The following is a 19,987-nucleotide window of genomic DNA, read 5'->3' on the forward strand; positions in this document are numbered from 1 at the left end:
AGGAAAACAAGCAAGTTTGGTGTACAGACTGTGTATAAATGCTTCTTGTGTTTGGACATCTGCATGGTTGTGTTTAAGGACAGGTAACTGGTGATCCGCGAACTCAGTGATCACCATAGCCAGCACCGATACATACCTGCAGCCCCCAACCCTTAGCTGACTTGGCTCTGGATATGGATATTCATAGAATCACAGACTGGTTTGGGTTGGAAGGGACCTTAAAGATCACTGAGTTCCAACCCCCTGCCCCGGGCAGGGCCACCTCCCCCCAGCCCAGGTTGCCCCCAGCCCCGTCCAGCCTGGCCTTGAGCCCTGCCAGGGACGGGGCACCCACAGCTGCTCTGGGCAGCCTGGGCCAGCGCCTCCCACCCTTGCAGCAAAGAGAGTACATTTACTCTCTAAATAGTCTCCTCAAGCAAAGTGTTGGCTCTTTTGTGCTTGGACTTATTGAAACGTCATGGTTTAGGTGAGGACATCTTTCAGCTTTAGTCCTGCGGGGTCTGGGTTGGGCAGAGCTGAGTGGGTTTTAACCAGGAGCGTGCTCCTGCTGTGAGCCCTGCTGCTGCGTGCTCGATGCCGATAAGTCCTTCAAAAGGGATGCCTGTTTTGTTGCTGAAATTTGGATACATCCTGCTTTATCATCCACATACAGAAGTCCCTTTTCTGATAATGCAGCAGTTTGAAATACAGTGTTTATTGAAATAAAGTGGACTCTTTTTTTCTTCCCCCCCCTCCCCCCCTCGGTATTGCCGAGAAAGATGATGCTCTTGCCTTGTTCTATGTCTCAGATGGGTTTTAGCCACTGAGACTTTAGTACCATTGATTTTCCTGGGAGGTGAGTGAGGAGCATAATAATTTCCCACTTGAATTTGAGCCTGTCCTGGCTGCAGCTGTGGGAGCCGGATCAGATCCCGGCACGGGAGAGCTCAAGTGCCAGCCTGCCCCTGGACGGAGGACCACTGGGTCTGCGCAGCCCTTGCATGGGTGCCACTGTGTAAAACATTTCCCATCCCATGAGCAACTGAAAGATCCACTTGTTGAGTGTTTTTCTGTTGCTTTATGAAGAGCCACATGCCTGAGTTCACTCGAGTTGTCTTCTGGCACAAGTACTGAGTAACTCATCCTCCTCAAGGAGGCTTTGTGTGCGGTGGCGGGCGAGTGGCCGTGCCAGGGCCGGTTGCACCTTCCTACAGAGAAAGCTCCAGCTGGGCTCTTCTGGGAACAGGGTGCTGAGCCCATACCACCCCAGAAGGCTTACTCTTTCCAAACTAAAAATAAGCTTTTTTCTTTCCTTAGCAGGAAATGGTCAAGCTGTGCATCACTGCAAGTCTAAAAATGGGAATAGCTGGTAGTAGGTGATGAGCAAATGTCCATTGGCATCCCTGCAGCTCTGCAACCCCTGCCTGCCCCTGCCCTGCCCACCCTTCTGGAGCTGGCTGGCATGGGGCAGTGGGTGCTGCTGGCCCCCACGGACCCAGGACGAGGTTGTCATTTCTGGTGGTTAGAGCTAATGTGGTCTGAAATCAGCCCTGCCTCGCTGCAGCATGTGGGTGTCGGGGTCTCCTGAACACATCCCCGGCTGGCGCTGGGTTTTGCCTCTCCTGCGTTTCTGCTCCCCTCCGTCGTTCGGGCAGGCTGGCAGGGAGGAGGGAGGGACCCCACCTTGGGGGTGTAAGGGCTCTCCGCAGAGTCCTGGTGCTACTGCAACCATACAAATACTTTTCTGCACGAAGGTGATGTAGAGCTAAAATTTATTTGTGGGTCTGTCTTAAATGCTGTTCCCCACCCCCCCACGCCTCCCCACCCCCCGTTTTTAACGGTGCATCTTCTCCTAAACTAACAGATTGCCTCAATTATTTCCTTTGTATTTGTGGGCTTGTTATTTAGTCCAGATGTTTTTGGTTTTAAAAAATAATAATACAGTAGTGCTTATGAAGGCAGTCCGTGGTGTGGGAGGAGGTGGCTGCTGTAGCAGGAGGGTTGCAGCCTCACTGACCGCATATCCCTCTTGGATGGGGGAGAGGGCATCAGCAGAAGGTGATAGGTGCCAGGCTGGAAGCAGCTGTCTGTAATGAGCTTTGAGGCCACCCCCAGCCAAGTGCAACCCAGCACGCTGCCGTGATCTGCAGCACGGGCTATATTTGGTCTGAGATTACTCCCTGCCGGGCCCGGATTGGTGCTGGTCGGGGCTCTGCAGGGTGGATTTCTTTTCCCCTGGCTAACACAAAAGCCCCCGTGCAGTGTGCCACTGTATTTTCCTCCCTCACTGCCCATTCCTGCTTGAGCTGCTGTCACGACACTCGTACCCTCCTGAAGCATCTCAGCAGGGACTTTGCAGGGTGGAAGGTGCAGAGTGTGCCCCTGATCCCAGGGACAGATTATTCCCCAGCAGCTATTAAGGTGCAAAGCTCTTGCCTATGCAGGAGCCAGTCCAGGAGAGGCCAGTGGAAAGCAGAATATTCCCCCCTCTCCCCTGCCCACCCCATCCTCTGCTGTGTATTGTCTGGAAGGGCCATTAACAACACATTACTGCTGGGCACTAACAGTGGTAGCTGGGCAGAAGGGCTGTCCCTTTGCCTGCTGCCTCTGAAGAAGCGAGGCTGAGGAGGGCAGGAGGAGAGGTCAGCCCCTTTGCTGGCTGACGGTGCGTTGCCGGCGTTCCCGGCGCGTTGCCATGGCTGTGCTGAGATGGGGCTGCTTGTGCCAGCAGTCAGGGGAGAAGTGTCACTCAGCCTCGCGCTGCAAAATGCCCAGTTACCTTGGCGATGCTTCTGGAAAAATGTGGAGAGGAAATGGGATGGAGGGGGGAAGATGCAGCAGAGAAATTGCTGTGGAGCAGGAGCTGTGGGTGGTGGGAGCGGTGGGGAAAAGACCTCCCAGTGCATGAGGTGCTCTGGGCCACAGTGGGGTGGTGGCAGGCATGGGGCTGGCGGGTCTGCAACCAGGTGGTAGATGGTAAACCTGATGGAGCCATGCCACGTCTGACATTTGGACATGTGCAAGTGAGGTGACTTGGGATGGCAGGATGGGGTACTCTTTGATTGGCGTATTTGTGGAAAGATGTTGGAAAACACACTGCAAAAGGGTGTTATTTTTATCAGCAATGGCCAACTGCATCCCTGGATGTTTCTTCAAACCTTCTGGTCGTTTGTCCTAGGCACAGCTTGCTTCTGGTGAATATTCAAAAATAGATATACTTGTAGCACTGGAAAAGCCTCTTTCAGAGTTTCAGCACTGCAGAGAACAACCCTTAGGAAAGAAACTCAAAAAAATAAACAGCAGCTGCTGCCACGTTTCCCCCCATCCTTTCTCACCCAGTGTGGAAACCCGGTGTACCCCCCATTCCCTTTCCCATCTGTTCGTGGCATTTCCCTGCCTAGTACCAAGGCAGTGAAGCCACAGGCTGTCCGAACCCGGCCGAGATGCTGCATGCTAGAAACCTGTTGTGCCACAGCTTCATGTGTGGTGCCCGAGTGTCCACCTGAAGGTTAGCTGGGGTATGTTTGCATCAGGATAGATGTGTCCTCGGTGGTCTGGGAGCCTTCCCCAGCACAGCTTCCCTGCCCTTGGCTGCAGATGGTCCCACCGAAGGCTGAGCTGGGGGTCTCGCCCTCGGAGCTCCCCGGGGCTTCCCATGCTGCAGCCTGAGGAAGCTGTGGGTGTGATGGGAGAAACAGGCAGAAGTGGGATGTGGCATTTCTAAATGTGAGGGGTAATCAGAGGGTTCGCTGTGACTCTGCCATGGAGGTGTGCCGAACCCCGGCAGGTACGTGGCAGCGCATGTTCTTGGCTGGGTGGAAAGCTGCTTCGGTCACGTCGAGACTTGGATTAATTTACTTACGGCATTGCTAATATGCTGAACCTTGCTTCTCAGCTGCTCACAAAGACCCAGTGTTTGACTTTTGGATGCAGAGGTCATCTTGAGCTGATGTGGGCTTTGTAATGAATGAAATCTCTGTGTCTGTAATGTGGTGGTGGTTGTCCCTCTCCTGTCTCCCAAGGAGTGCTGCCGGCTGATCCTCCTTTGCATGTTAGAGCCGTTAATTGACCCGTCTGCATCCTCTCGGATCACAACTGGCAGTCCTTTGCTCACTGGAATGCCAGATTGTTTGATAGTTCAAATGACTCAAAATCCAGCAGGGGACGTTGGGTGGGCTGGGTGACTGCAGGGGTGCATAGACCCCCGAGATGCTGGGATGGCTGCATCCACCGGCTTCCAGGGGGCTTGCGCCATCCAAAACTGGAGCAATGAGTATAGGAGAAGGAGGAGGAGCGGAAGAGTACATATAAATAAAGCTCCTGGAAGGGGAAGACCCACCGAGAGGAGAAAATAGCAGCGCTGGTTTATTCTTTCTCCGCTCTCCCTCGTACCTCTCTGCTTGCATCATCTTTTGTCTGTGCCGGCGATGCTCTCCAGTTTCCGTGTGTGTGTGACTGCCCTTCCCCTAGCTGGGTGCAGACTGGGGGTCTGGGGACAGGTTTTGGTGCTTCCGTGCCACCTTCCAAATCATTGTGTCCTTGTGTGGCACTGCCCTACATCTGCTTGTCTCAGTTGACAAACCAGAATGTCAAGGGCCAGGATGCACCAAACCAAAAGTGACATTTAAGCCAAGTAATGCTAATGCTGCTGACCTTAGGAATAGAGCAGGAAAACCCTGGTTTGAGCCCCAAAATTGCATCCTGCCAGTTAGCTTGTTTTATTCCAAAACTGATGCATAACCCCCCCGCCCTGTTTTCATAGCAAATAATTGCTGTTGCATTTAAAACGTACACTGAGCATTCCAATTTCAAGCAGATGACTGTGAAATGGATCAGTGCTCGCTCAGAGGCACCAGCCTGGTATCTCCCAGCCCAGATGCTGGGGGTGGGCAGAGCTGTGCTGCCGGCAGTGCTGCAGCTGCCCGTGCCGGCATGGCTTGGCTGGGCTGCTGCTGGGGCGGTGCCGCGCGTCTGCTCATCGTCACTGCAATGCTGATCCCTGGGCTGCCTGAAAAAAATTAAAACACTCGGAATGTTTGTCAGTGAAATGTTGATCTGTCTTTGTTAAATGTATGTTTTTGCGGAAATGCGTAAATATGTATTTTCTTCCTTTTCTCCTAGGATCCCGCAGGAATCTTTGAACTGGTGGAGCTTGTTGGCAATGGTACCTATGGGCAAGTCTATAAGGTAAGGGCTCCACCTGAAGTTTGCCTTGGCAGTGTGTTGAACATGGAGCATCCCAGCACATCGTCTTGGCTAGGTTTGGCTTGTTTCAGCCCTGACAAGAAGCCTTGCTGAACTCTGGCTTTTTGGTCTTGCGTGCAAGTACTGTGTGGTGCACACAGCTCTTATAATAAGCAATTCATATTAGTTCTGAAACTGTCACTAAAAAATAAATCGCCTTTTTCTCTCCCCCCAGTTACTTTTTATTGATTATATGATGAAGAGGGAGTGAAAAGTCTGCGCTTTAATAGATAAATCTCGATCTCTTCTGAGAGCCGAGTTTACGGCTGCGATAGGCTGCCAAATGAGTTTGCTACAGTCTAGTGCTCTGCTCATGCACGGGCTGGCTGCCACCCTTCCACCGGCACAAACCTGCTGCAGGATTAAAAACGCAACAGTCAATAGGCTTGCATTAAATTTCTATAAACATCTAAAAGCAGCTCTCCAGATGAATAGTGAGGGGACTGTGGAAAACATCATTTTAAACCCGTGCACTACTTTACAGGCATATTTAAAACTTCCCCCCTCTGCTAAATATACATCACCTGTTCCAAACACATCTTAGCTTGGGGGATTTCCAGAATTTGTCATCTTGGTGGGGTCTTTTTGTGGAGGATTCTTGTGGGGTTGGGGAGGGATTGAATTGTTTTGAAGTCTAGGCTTATCTGCACTTCGTATATGGTGGGGAGATATTTCTTGTCATGATAGCACAAGGAGTTTGCCAAATATTTCGGTCTCCTGGGAGACAGCAGCTCCCCTGGGCCCGGTTCTCCCAAAAACATCTGTATACACAGGCACAAGTTCTGTCTATACGTGTGCTCATGTATGTGTGCACACAGAGATCATGTTTGCCCATCATGCTCATGTTATCTTTTGACTATAAAAAAGAATGTATTCATGTGCTCTTACTCTGTCACTTTGGAGGCACAGTTCTTGCCTGTCATGTGGTAAGAGACAGCAAGCTGCCCCTGCTGAAGAGAAGAAGAGAAGGGTGCTTAAAAAGCTACCTGTCAGTAAATATTTGTTCTGGATTCTGGTTCCCCCATCCTGCTGCTGTAGGCTAATCCCGTCAGTATGAAGACAGAGGGACTGAAGTGAACTGAAGATGAACTGGAACTCCTGGAGTTTTGAATGTGTGAATTTTTGAACTGGAATGAATTTTAAAAAAAACCAAACAAAAGGGGGGGGGGGGGGGGGGGAAGGGGAAACATCCCACGCCAAAACTGTTCTTATCAAGGTTATATTCCCGGGACCCTTCCCCTCTGAAGGGTTTTTCCACTGCACACTCCCCACCATGGGAGCTCCCTTCTGAACTGTTTTTCTTCTCAGCTGCTAAAATAATGGTAGAGGGTGACCTAATTTTAACTGGTGCATATTTCTAACAATCAGTGGAAACTATGCGCCTTTTAATGGCCTTTTGAAAGCGTCATGTTTTTGTGGAGAGCAGAAAAGGGAAATAAGCGAGCTGGTGCTGGCACTGCCGGTTGCAGGGCTCTGCTGATTTGGTTTCCTCTTGCTGTGTTTGATTCTTTTGGTGTGTCTGTGTTACCTCAAAGTGGGGGAAAAACCACCCAGAAACATCCAAGTGTCAGCTTTCCAGGAGGTGAACATATCTGGGTTGCCTTTTTATCCTGCTGTACAAGAAAAAAATCCTCCTCTTAACTATTTTTGAGTTGCTGGAGTAATCGGATTGTCCTTGGTGATTTACTTGGTACCGGTGCCAGGTGGGATGGCGATGGGGGTGGAGGGGGGAACGCTGCTCTCCAAACTGAATTAGTAAGTATTGAGGTATGAGTTCAGGCTAAGACTGGCTTCCGAGCTTCCTTAAACTAAAGTCTTGGACTAGCGCTCACCCTGTAAACAAAAGGGGACTTTGATATAAAGCATACATAACTGTTTATGGTGTCCCACCCTAAACTCAGCACGGAAATAAGATCCCTGTGATTTTTTTCCTCCAGATACCACTGCTGTATTTATTTCTTGCAGCAAAACACATGGATCAACTTTCAAGACATGTAGACCTTCTGGCTCCATTCTAAAACAGCCCTTAGAAGTGGTCCATGCCCGGGAGCAGCGTCCTGTGTAACTAGATGGTTGTTCCGCCACCACTTCAAACCCATCTCAGGTGGGGTTGAGGGCACCCCTCTGTTCTGGTGGTCCCCGAGGTACACCATTGCTGTCCTCTTAAAGGCTGTGTGTGCCTCTGGTTGTATTTTCAGATGTGGAGGGAATAATTCATTGTGGTGCCTGTGCTGGTGCTGTCTTCTTAGCCTGAGCTTTGCAGGTCCAGCCCCTTTGCTCTCAGCCAGGAGCAGTCACCTGGTGAGCATCACCTCTTCTTCGCATGGCTGGTCCCTCTCTGAAGCAAGAAGGGCAGCTTTCCCATTGGGGAGAGGCAGAAGTGAGATACTTCTTGCAGGCAGGGGAGAGTATCTTATGTTAGTGTGCTACAGGACTGCAGCCCTGATGTTTCCCCTGGAAAACCTGAGCTGGCAGCCAGCTCTAGCACTGCTGCATGGCCATATTTGTGTTGGAGACTACAGGTGTCCTGGTGGTAACTCACTAGCCTGCCCAGGACGTGGAGGGACACGTGCAAGGTGCAAACCTCCCATTGATCCCATGGGATAAAGTGCACAGTTACGCTGTTCTGATGACTGAACAATATTGCAGCCTGTGACAAGGTTGGGAGCCTGAGAAATGTCTGGTGGTACCACGGTAACGGGAGCCATCAGAGGTTCATGGAGCCCACCCTAGGATCTGCTCTGCTGGAGAGGCTGGGGAGCCCTTGCCACAGCACATGCCTTCTCCTTGCTTGTAGGAGAAAAGTATTGGCCAAGTCTCCCCTCTGCTGAAGCATGGGCACTGGGGTGAAGCTTGCTGTACAGGTTGCTTTGATCCTGCTTTCTGGGTCATGGTTTGAAGATCCCTTTCAGGTGGTACACAGTGCTTGTGTAAATCAAAGCCTTGTGCTCCAGAGGCAAAAGTAACTTGCTCGGATTGATCTCTGTATTTTCAAGTCGGGGCCTTTCTTTGCTCAGGACTGCAGGTTAAGACATCAGTTTGGTGCTTCCCAGCTCTGGCCATACCCCAGTGACACCTGAACACGGCAGGAGCCCTCAGCAGTGACCCGCTCTGCTTGCTGTCCTCTAACCCCAACCACAAGCTCTTTGCTTTAGGTAACTGTAGAGAGAATAATGTTCCTTGTTTGCCGCTTAACAATGTCTTGCGAATAGCTTGATTTTTATTTCAATGAGGGACCGCAGCGGTGATGGTTTATCTCTCTAATTGAATCAGAAGCTTTTCTTTATTTTTTAATAATCTTGCATCTAATGTTACGGATTGTAAACTGTTTTTGATAAAAGGCTGAGAGCCTGCTAGCTCCTGGGCCAGACATTGTTGCAGTAGTGTTGGGTTTTTTTGTCCTTGAATTGTCTTTTTTTTTTTTTTTTTTTCCATTTAAGGCTTTTAAAGAAATGGCTAACAGGAGTATGATGAGTTGCACTGGGGGAATACAGCCATTACCTCACATTTTTAGCAGGTAGCTAGTGGCTGAATGCAAAAGTGTAAACACAAAAATCACTAAGACCCTTTAGAGCATTATCTAAAGTGTGAGGAAATGCTGCTTTTGTGTTCCAGAAAATTATTATTACTGCTTATCTCTACTTTGCATAAGAGAACAAGCAAAAAGTTCTTAGAATACTGTGTGTGCTTAGATTGCCTTGATAAATCTCAGCATCAGGGCCACAACTGCTGGCGCATCCAACACCAATAAATATGCAGGCTGAAAGTAAAAGGATACTAGGTTGTAAGTTACTCAGCAGTACCTTTCCAACAGATCTGTACAGAGCTGGGGGAAGACATGCAGTGGACTGCTTATTGTGCACTGAAAACGTTAAAAACCAAAGCAATCCTGCAGTAGTTTTAGACCTGCTTAGCCATGGGTGTTCGCACGCTGGCCCATGCACAGTGTTACCGAAGCAGGATTTTGATGCAAGCCTTAGCAATAGCAGAAAAAAAATAATCAGTAAATAGGTCAGATGGTAACTTTGCCTCTCTCATCTTTTATAGCTTTGCAGCTTTGAACAGGGTAATAAATGACAATGAGATTACATCCTTGTGTGCTTCTTCCCAACCATTCCAGGAGGACAGTGGTCATTAATGCCAAGTGCTGCTTTGCTTGGTGCCCCGGGGATGTGGCTCTCCATTTACAGCTTTAGCAAGGCTTTATTTTGCAAGGTACAGGATACAGTACTGTGGGCTAACTCCATAACTGCACAATAACTATTGATTGTTTAATTAGCTGGTAAATGCCATATAATCACTAAGCCATTAGGCAGCAGTATTCTGCGCTCTAATTTAGAGCGTGTGGGATCCACGAGCCACAAGTCTCACAGCTGTGGCTCCCCAGGGAGCTCCTCCATCATCATCACAGGATGGGGCAGAGCAGGGGTCCCCCCTGGGAGCCCCCTCGGGGTGCCACCAGCCACCTCCTGGCAGGGCGCCTGGCCGCGGGCTGTCCCTGTTCCCTGCCAGCCCAGGTTAGGCAGCTGTTTGAAGAGGACATGGTTTTTGCAATTGCTCTTTGTTGCACTGTAGTGTCTGTCTGGGGTAAAATACATGGAGGGGGGAAAAAAGGAAGAAAGGCATCTCAAGGTCTTTTGTCAGGGTTTATTTATTTATTACCCAGCTAGCATTTGCCAGAAGCCAGGACTGATCCACCCTGGAGGCAAACCCACTGGTTTGACCCAGTAGGTCAAGATTTTGAGGTGTGTGGGTATGACAGAGTGAATAAAACATTTGAAATTCAAGATCACCTGTTCTGGAGGGCTGGGAGCATCTGGAGAACTGCTGGGATGCTTTGGTCCTTGAGTCAAACCCCTGAGATGGTCCTGGGCACAAGCCTGTTCTCAGTAATGGTGTCCCGGAGCTTGCAGGTGCTGAATGAGGAGGGATAACTCATGTCCTGCTCTCCCGTGCGCTCCCCTGCACAGCAGCATCCTTGTGACACCCTTGAGCATCCCAGTGCCGCAGGCTGGTGGGGTAGCAGATGAATAAAGAAAAGCTTTTAGAAGAGCTTTTTCTGTCTGTCTTTTACTTTTTTTTACCTTTTTTTTTTTTTTTTTTTTTTGAGGGGAGGTGTGAGAAAATAGCTAATCTGAGGTCTGTGCTGTGTTTAGCCTGCCTGAGGTCTGGCTCAGCCCAGCCGCTGCTGCTGAAGCGCTGGGCCCTTGCCTCAGCCCTGGTGAGAACAGAGGCTCTGCAGTTGCCTGGGTCGTTATTAGCAGTTCAGATAATTAGCCTGAGTCAAGAATGACATTAATTGTTTTTAATAATCAGTTGTTTTATTGTGCCTCTTTGTGAAAGGCTGATGGTCAATAGTTTGATAATTAATCACTGTTGCTTTTAGCCGTGTGGAAGAAGTTACCATGCTGCACGCAATTAATATTTCCTGGGGATTGTTGCTGTAAAGAATTAATCTTAGTTTACATACACAGCTTTTATAGCTGAAGATTGACTGCTGTGCCTTGCTCAAGAGACCAGGCTGAATGCATGCAAACCGCGTGTGCTGCCTGTGGAGCGGGTCATGCTGCTGGCCACCCCTGGTCCAAACACGTGTCCTGCAGCGGTGGCTGCTGTGTGGTGGTCCTGAGCGTGCCAAGGGCACCTGATGCTCATTTTCGTGGGCTGCCGAAGCAATTCCAGAGCTCCATATCTTGCAATCTAAACCAACAGCTCTAACCCTAGACAGCCAGCTATTGCATTTGAAGGCACGTTGTAAGCGTTTCCCTTTTTGCAACTTCTTGATGTTCATAAAGTGAACAGTGGTGTCATGAGGTTGGATGTGACTTGAGCCAGATAAGTTCTTCAAGCATTGTATCCTCAGCTTTGGGTCCTTCTTGTCTTCAGCCTCTTCAGAGCTTGCTTTTGCTGCATGACAGGGCAGGCTGAGTGTAACCGCATGTATATGTATGCATATAGCCATCCCTCATCATGGTCTGACAATTGCTGAAGCCGAGGCAAACCCATGAGGGGCTGGTCCTTTCTGATCTGAGGAGTTGCATGGCTTTCCCTGTGATTTGGTGCTGCGCTAAGAGGCAGTTCCATAGGGCTGAGACAGGGAGGCACTTTGCCTCTGGCCCGCTGGGGCAGCAGAGCAGGGAACCAGCGCTGAGCTGAGCCTTGTCCAGGGCTGCTCTTTCTGCTGGGGTGCTTTGGTGGTGGCTGGGACTGCTCCCATCCATGTCCAGATACGGGCCCGCGTGGGCAGGCACCAGCTGCTTGGCATCTTCAAGGTCACATAAGGGCCGTGGAAGTGTCAATGGATTTATGAGACTTAAAAGCTGCTTTATAATCCTTCCGTATTACAAGCACAGTATTAAATATTAAGCCGTTGTTTCCGCTGGGATGGCTCCCTGTGCTGGCAGAGAGGACAGCAGTGCTGCTGTGTGAGGATGCTCGCTGGGGCGGGGGTCTCTCCTGCTCCCGTAGGCACCGGCTCCCGGGTGGTGCTGGGCTTTTATCAGCTCTTGCTGGGTCGCGGGAAGGGGCTGGCCTGCCATCCCAGTATGCAATAACGCGTGCTTGCATTATCAGAAGGAAAACGGGTGACCTCAATTTATCAGCTTCCCTGCGATGTTTCTCTAGAAGAGAAGGTCCTTTCCTTGCTGACTCAAATGGGGTGTGTACGTTTCCGAAACGGGGACTTGTTTTTGCCATGCAGGCAAGGAAATCTTGACTGGAAAATGCTTAAAATGATGTTTTACTTTCTTTTTTTTTTTTGTTTTTGTTTTTGTTTTTTTTTAAAAAAAAAAGGAAAAAAGGAAGGGGGGGGGGGGGGGGGGAGAGGAAAAGCTTTGTTACCAGAGCAACTGGTACATCTTGTGCTGCTTCATTTCTCTGAAACACAGAGAGCCCTCAGCCCTCCCTCCCTCCCCCCAAGAAACCAGCCCCCACACGCCTACGTACCAATATGTCACATTAACTTTGCTGCTTTCTGAATAATATAAGGGAAAGGTGCTTTTTACGTTTCAGTCCTATAGAATGCAGGTTACAAAAGGTGATTTAAAATGATCCTGTATTACCTCTCTTTTAAGCTTTATTCTTTTTCCACCCCTCTGGATTTTGTGATGGGAAAGGGCAGGGTGAAGGTCGGGAGCAGACCGATGCATCTGTGAAGTGACATTTGCCCACTCTCCCTTGCATTGCTGGATGCTCTGCTTCTGTAAATACTGCGCAAAAAACATATCTGCAATGGCATGGGGGGAAAAATGCTACCTTTGATGATGCGAAGTAAAGCCGGTGGTGTGCTAGAAAGCATGGGGAAGTGGTGTTGGGTCTTGCAGCACTGGTGGTGTGGGTGCCAGGCGTGGATAGGAATAGAAGGGAGAGCCTTCCACTTGACTTGTGGGGATTAGAAGATGCTCTGTGCGAGCACCTGCTCTGCACAGGGTGTGAGCAAGCACCATGTCCAGTACCACCTTCTGTCCCTTAGGAGTGACTGGACTGGGAACTCAGACCTGTCTTTTCTCAGGTCTTCTGTGAGGACATTTAAACCAATTCACTGGTTGGCTCGGTAGCCCCAGTATCCGTAGGTTTCATGGTTGTGGACCAGCGCTGCTGTATGGGTGGCTGTGCAAGCAGAGCCACAGCGGAATGGTCTGGTAAGGCAAAGATGAGGGCAGACATACCTGTCTGTGTCTGAGACGACTCGCTGCCCAGATGTCTCGAGCACCCCAGGAGGAATTGGTCCACGTGAGTTGTCAGGCTGGTCTGTGCTTGTGCAGCCACTCTTGAGGTTGCTCCGAGTCCCTTGTTTTGGCCAGGCTCTTTGGGGCAGTTCCTGGTGAGGTGCTTGGGCACCCAGCTCCCGTCTGCATTGCTGAACCTGGGAGGTGGGGCTGCGGGGGGAGCTGCTTAGGAAAGGGCCAGCTTTCAGAATCGGGGTTATTGCGTGTGGGAGCGTCACTTTCCCTTTCAGGAGGTGCAGCTTCTCATCCCACTGAAGCTTTCATTGCTCACTGTAGTACCTTACAGTAGCATGTAGTATGTTATGAGGCTGAGGTATGGGTGCTGTAAGGCCTGGGTGGGTTACAAAGAACATTTACTGTTAGAGTATGTTGGTCTAATAGTAGCCTTGGGCTACAGGGCAACAGGTGAGGAGCATCCTGCTCTTAAGTAGAAGCTGGTACCTGCTGGTTTTTGTTGTTATTAACTTGTTTATGGTATTTAAGGAGTATAGACTTAATCTAGTGAATGGGAGCCTAGTGCAGTGTACAGGCAACCTAGGGCCAAGTCCTTGCTGCTGTGAACTTGTCAGGTCACCTTTGCTAAATGTCTCCTCTCTTCTCCCCTGTCCCTGTCCTCATCCTTCTCCCCGTAAAATCAGAAGCCGGGTGACACCCAGATACCTGGGGAGATGGGGCTGGCCAGAGCTGGGAGCTGCTTGGTGGTACCAGCACTGGGAAGCCATCTATGAGGAGACGGTGTGCTAGGTGCCCCAGCACCAGCGTTTTGAAAACAAAGGCTTGGGGGTGAGGCTGGTTCCCAGAGGAGCCCAGCACAGCAGCTGTTAGTAGGTCAGCTGAGCAAAACAGTCTAAAGAAGTATGGAAAAGTAGGTTTTGGAGCTGGGAGGCATTTTGTTCTTCCCAGCTCTGAAGGTGCCACTCTCAGCTAAGGCAGGAGAGGACTTTTTGGAAAGTTTAGAGGAGGGGATGGGAGGAGCAGTAGCCTGTAAAGCTTAGTCCATTGAGGCATTCACAGATGCTGAAGTGTTTGTCTTCAGAGATGTTTCTTGCTTGTCATTTTTTTACATTTTTCCAAATCTTGATGCAGCCTGACTTGCGGCCGACCCTGAAGACTTGAAGGCAAGCAATGCCTATGGGGAGCCAGCTGGAGCTCTGCATCTTCCCCTGATTACGCTTTGAAGGCTTGCTGCAGAGAGAAGTGTCTCTCTTGAAATTTGCAGTTTATTCTTAGGTTTACCTGGGAAGCCCTTTACACTAATTACCTAAAGATGGAAAGTGCCAAGCAAACACAGCCTGCTTCCAAATGTTGTGGGATTTTTCCTCCCCTCTCATAAGAATGGCAGATTGGCATAATTTTTTTTTGTTTACGTCTTTAAATTTTTTTTGTGCATTTAGGTCTCTAAATTCTTGCATTTGAATGTGCTCATGGAAGTGTGTGACTAAGAGCCCAGCTCCATCCCCATGTCCCCACCGTGCTGTGCTTGTCACCCAGCCCCTGTCTCCCTGGGCTCCCTGCGTAGGTGGCTGAGAAGGAGGTCACTTTAGGGCTCCAGGCAGCGCTGTGACCAGCTGGCAGGGACGTGGGGAGCCTGAGCCTTCGTTAGCACGAGCTGTGGCGATTCAGCCCAGGGAGTCCTGTGTGGCACCAGGTGCAAGGCCAGGTGCTGTGGCCACCCCTCTCCCTGTGCCCCAGTGGGGATGCGGGGCTCAGTGCTTGCCCGTGGGTGTGGAGCATCCCTGCCTGTGTGCTCGGTGCTGCACAGCCCGGGGCACCCTGCTCCCTGCCAGTGGTCACCTGCCGCTGGGCTCGGCTGGGCAATAGACCTGTGTGCTGATGTCCCAAGCATTATTTGTATTCTTAGGCTTCTTCCTCCAAGATATCTTGCTCTCCACTGGAGCAGGGCAGTGCTTTTAAAGAAGTGTTGGTAAATGCTCCTTCACGTGTTGCCTTAGTTTTCCCAGCAGAAAGGGTGAGAAGCATGGGGTGCACCCAGGAGACTCAGCTGTGGCCCGCAGGTCTGCAGGAGGATGAGAAATCTAGGTGTTGGGTTGGGGCTGGTGGTCCTTCTCTTGGTGTGACTCTCTGCTTGAGCGTGGCGGTTGGACTCGGAGGGGCTGTAGGAACCCCCTGGGTTGTTGGGTTACATCAGTAGCGTGGCTCGAGGGTTTCATCAAGGGACCACAGCAGCACTGGCAGCAGGAGCACCCTGCAGCGGGAGGGATGCTGCTCTGCCCTGGTTTCCGCTGTTTTATGGGGGTGCTTGCAACCTGTGGCAGTAACTTTCCAAAATGAATAACCTTCTGCAGGTCTTTGTAATAATTTTATTATTATTATTTTATTGTTGTTGTTACTGCTACTGTTTTGGTTTGGTGTTTTTTTTTTTTTAATCCACTGTGAAGATGGCAAATGATGCTTGAAACGACCTGAGCATACAGGTGCAAAGAGGGACAGGGAGGTAATTCAGCCCAATGTGTTTAAACGTGGGAATGGTGAAGGGGAGGGAGTTGCATGAAGGACAGATTTGGATTTCAGATGTCCATAGTTAATTTTGCAAAGCTGCCCACAAGCCCTGTCTGGAGGCTGTGCGTGCTTTGTTAGCGCTCCACAGGCACTAAAGATCAAGAGGCAGAAGCACCTTACCTGGGCAAGGCCCATTAGCGCAGCATGCGTCTGCCGCTGGAGATGATGCTTCACCTCGGCTGCAGGGAACAGGGGATGCACTGTGCTCCTGTCTGATTGCATTTCAGCGGCAGTTGCCTTAGCTTAATGTAACTTTTTTTTTTCCCCACCTAGTGCTGGGTTGGGATATTTTTTCAGTAAGTATAGGTATTGAGTTCCAAATAAATAGTGTTACTTCGTTACTGTTCTGCTCCCTCAAGGAATAGTTATTAACAGGGTCAGTGTGAATAAATGTATTTTATGTTTGTCTGCATGGTATCTAGATCAAATGAGATCAGGCTTGTACAGTAAAAAACAGCTGCATTAAAAAAAAACAACAAAAACTCACGGATGCCTCCTTATTAGTTAAAGGTGTGATTTGTTCCTCACAGGTTGGCATTGTGGTTTTTTGAAATAACTGTTGTTATGGAACTTCAGGGTAGTTCCTCCATCTGGGCAGGCAATTCCTGGTGGGGGCCCGGATGGGATGGGATGGGATGGGAGCCTCTGCTTCTGAGCTCTCATCTGAGCTCCTCCTGCAGAAACCCTGTTGTAATGGTAAGTAGTGGTCGATGTGCCAGGCAGAGGGTTGGAAATGAAAGCTTGGAGCTTGTTCCAAGGCCTCTCCTTCTCTCTGTCCATTTATCCTGGATTTTCCCGGTGTGGGTGTAACAGCCAGGGCACTGGGCTGGTAGGGCTGCATGCCAGCCCTTGGGTCAGCATCTTGTGTGGCAGTGCTGGTTTGCATTTTAAAAAAGCTCAAACTTTTAGGTGGCTGTGGCTGAGGAAAGGTTGAACACGCCAACCTCAATGACAAAAAAGCCCAAGTTTAAGCAGATTTTTCTTTTAAGCTTCTTTCTTTTAAACTCCACATGACAGATCTGTCCCTGCAGAGCCAGGACTGAGGCATGGCCGCGGTGAGCAGTACTGCACTTACCCCTACTGTGAATTAAGCTGGAGCAGAAAGAAAAGCAAGTCACTGCAACAGGACATTCATGGGAGCAGTCCCATTTTTCCTGAATTGCTCAGGCTTCTGGCTGTGTTTTCTGACACCTGTATATCCCCGTTCAGACTTACTAGTTTTAATCCTAGTATTTCACCACTTCTCTGTGGCAAAGAAAAAATCCCTACGAAGTGCTGAGCAGCTGGTGCCATCCCTGGGCTCCAGCACCAGCATCCCTGGGCTCCAGCACACTGCTGAGGCCAGAGCTGAGGCCCAGCAAGCCAAGGAGATGTATTGGGAGAGACCATCATCTCTTCTGCCAGAGTCTCTGGGGCCAGCCCCACATTGGCAGTGGTGGGATGCAGACAGGGAGCCATTTCATCTTTCCAGTCCTTCCAACTTTCTCTCTCTTTTTTTTTTTTTTTTCTTCTCCCTGCTTTGCATTCCCTCTTGAAAAGATGGGATGTTTCTGCTCCGGCACATCTTTCAGTTGATAAGTCTTTATGCTAATACTTTCCTTGGTGTTGCAATTTGTCCCTGAGCAAAACCATGAGTTGGGAATACGATGCCTCATTGAGTATATTACTTGAGCATTCAGAAGTCTCCAGCCAACCTCCCTCCTCCCTGGTGCATAAAAACCTGTTTAGAGTTTGGAGCTCTTTCAGACAACATGGAAGGCTGGAAATGCATCTTTGTGTTTTACAGAAGTAGAAATTCACATGTAAGCAGCTATCAGGACTTAGGAAAAATTGCAAATACCACTGGACTTGCCATTAGTTTCTTGTTTTGTTAGAGCAATTATGGTTATAGCAGAAGTGAGCAGCACTGCTGGTACGCAGTGGAAATGCCTTTGTGTTCCTGTGCTTCAGACATTTTCTCTTTCACACTTTAATTCAGCAGGTCCAGGATGGAGGCCAAAGCTTTTCTTCTCTACGTAGCTAATGGAAAGACAGCCAATTCAGCAGAATTTTTGTAAATAGCCTGTTCCAGATCAATTGCGAATTGTGTATCTGAATGCCAATAGGACTAACTTGCGGAGTAGTTTGCAAAAGAAAATGGAAATTTGTGTTAGAGGAGCAGGCACCTGAAATGCAATGTAAAATTGCATTTTTGGACTTTGCAAAAATAATGTTTGCTGTAGTCCTAAAAATGCCCAAAATGCAGAAAAGTCTTTATTCCTATTTCCAAAGGGCAGCATCCTTTTGTTGGGATGAGCCCTCCCAGTTGGGGTGAGTCCTCCCAGACACAGAGAAAACACTCAGTATCTGCTTAAAATCCTACAGCAGCCAAGTAATGAGCTCGAATGGCTGCTGAAAGAGCTCCTCTGCTATTTTTCATGTTTTTTCAATTGACCAAGAACAGCATCTGTTGGGATAGAAGAGCCCTGGCAGTGGTTTGGGGTACTCTGCCTTCAGCATCTGCACAGTTGGGGTTTGGGGGGTTGTGGCTACCACAGGGGAGCTGCTCGGCCAGGCTGTGGTCTGGGGCGTGCCCACCCCCATGGCAGTGACCACTGCCCACAGGGTTCAGCCCTCATGGGAACGGTTGGATTTGAGGTTTGTTGACTGTCTAGCCTTTAAAAGCAGGCATGGATGGGACGGATTGTTCCTTCACGCTGGCTTCACCCTGTAACTCCTTGGACCATAAATGGATTTGCATGTGTGCTGCTGTGCTGCGGTGCCGGATTGTGCCGGGCACGGGAGATTCCGGTTACAGCTCTCTGCTCGAGGAAGGGCACTGGGGGCAGGGAGAGGCTGGCTGTTGAGCTGCCTGTGTGCGTCTTTGGCCTGGGTTGACTTGGGCTCTGTGAATCGTTTGCATTTAGCTTTGCCGCAAAGAATGCACGGCAAGTTTGTTCGCCCAGGGTTGCACCTCCAGCTTGCAGCCTTTTTCTCCCTGATGGCTAGCTTGGGGTTTTGGTTTGGTGTTATTTTTTTATTTGGTTTGGTTTGGGGGTTTTTTTGCATTTGCCTGTGTTAGCTGAAGCTTGGCACAGCCAAGGAAAACTGGTGCCTTCCCCATGCTGTTCTGCAGCAGAGGCTTGTATGCAGAGTGGTGCCAGCAGCCGACAAGGGCATGTAGCAAGGGACATGGGTTAGCCAAAGGGCTGACGGTAAGAGCACAATTTTGGGCTAGCCCACGTGCTGTAGATCAGCCTTCTTCCAGTCTGGCGCCTTTCTTCTAGAAAAAGCCCTAAAACCATCATAGAGTTGTGTTTGAAGAGGGCTCAGCGTGTCACCACGTTGGATTTAAATACAGTGGGGGAAGAGGCAGCGTGTGGCCCCGTCCCTCGTGCTGGCATGTGCCCACGGGTGAGGGTCTAAGAAGCCCCTGCCAGGCTGCAAGGGCAGCCCACGTCCCTGGGGAGGGGATGCGGCTCCCAGCATAGCTACGCCAGCGTGTACCATAGCCTCTGCTAATTACTGTCTTCAGCCCTACTCCGATAGTAGGGAATATCGCTTGGGTTGCGTGAGCCCGCAGGTGAGTTGGCATGGGGAGAAATCCAATGATGGGCAAGAGCAAATGCTCTTGAAAGCTCCAGTGTACACTTGGAGTGTTGGGGTTTTTTTTTCCCCCCTTATTGGTGACCATTCACAACCTATTTGGAAAGGCACTCAAGAAGAAATAAGCTAATTACCTAATTTAATAAAAGATGTGAGAGTAGCGGTGTAAGCATGCCGGCAGTGTGGAGGAGCTGGGGCTGCAGAACGTGACTTGTCTTGTGCGGCAGAGATTAATCACGTCAACTCCTGGGAGATGCGTCTGCTAGAAAGGTGGCTGTGTTGGATGCACTGTTCATATTGTTGAAATTAGGCGGTGTACAAGAACTAATAAAAACAGAAGAAAAGATTTCTAGCAGAAGGGATCAATAACTTGAAAGCATTTTAATTCAAAATTAGAAAAATGAGAACAGTTATAGGCAAGGAGAGTGTATTAATAAAGGAAAGCGAGTATTTGTTACTGCTGTTGTGAAATGAGATAATTTAAAAGAAATGCTCTAAGTGCCTTTTGTCATAGTTAATGCCTTTTGTTACATTTCCAAGCAAAATGGAGCCTGTGACTTTCAATTTCAGGGTTCTCAGATGATCAAAATACCATGGGGCAGTCTGATCATCTCATACTTTACTGGAATGAGGTCATCAATAACTTCTGTCTGGGTGTGATTTACACAGTTGTCAGTGTCTGAATTGCCATAATATGTCTCTGCCTGGGAAGAATGCTGCATTTGGGGGGGGGGGGGGAACAAACCAAAACACAAAGCAGGAGCTCTCTGGGTAGCTGGTTCATTGCTAATAATGGGTACAGAAAACTGATCGCTTGCGATCCATTCAAATAGAAAGCCTCTAAAGCTGGAGCATGGAAGCTGTTACAAGGTCAAGCAGTGACCTTTAAGGAGAAAGAGGTGGTGAGTACTGTCAGCTGCAGATAACACATC

At 49.5% G+C, this 19,987-nt stretch overlaps 1 protein-coding gene across 1 annotated transcript in view; it reads left to right on the forward strand.

The window, feature by feature from the left end:
* The window catches only part of TNIK (TRAF2 and NCK interacting kinase), a 163,268-nt gene that overhangs the window by 23,347 nt on the left and 119,934 nt on the right, over positions 1-19,987 (forward strand). The window contains 1 exon segment of the mRNA XM_055723778.1: positions 5,101-5,166. Within this exon segment, the coding sequence (XP_055579753.1) occupies positions 5,101-5,166 (66 nt within the window).

This window comes from Falco cherrug, chromosome 11 (genome assembly GCF_023634085.1).
Source record: "Falco cherrug isolate bFalChe1 chromosome 11, bFalChe1.pri, whole genome shotgun sequence".
NCBI classification, from domain to species: Eukaryota; Metazoa; Chordata; class Aves; order Falconiformes; family Falconidae; genus Falco; species Falco cherrug.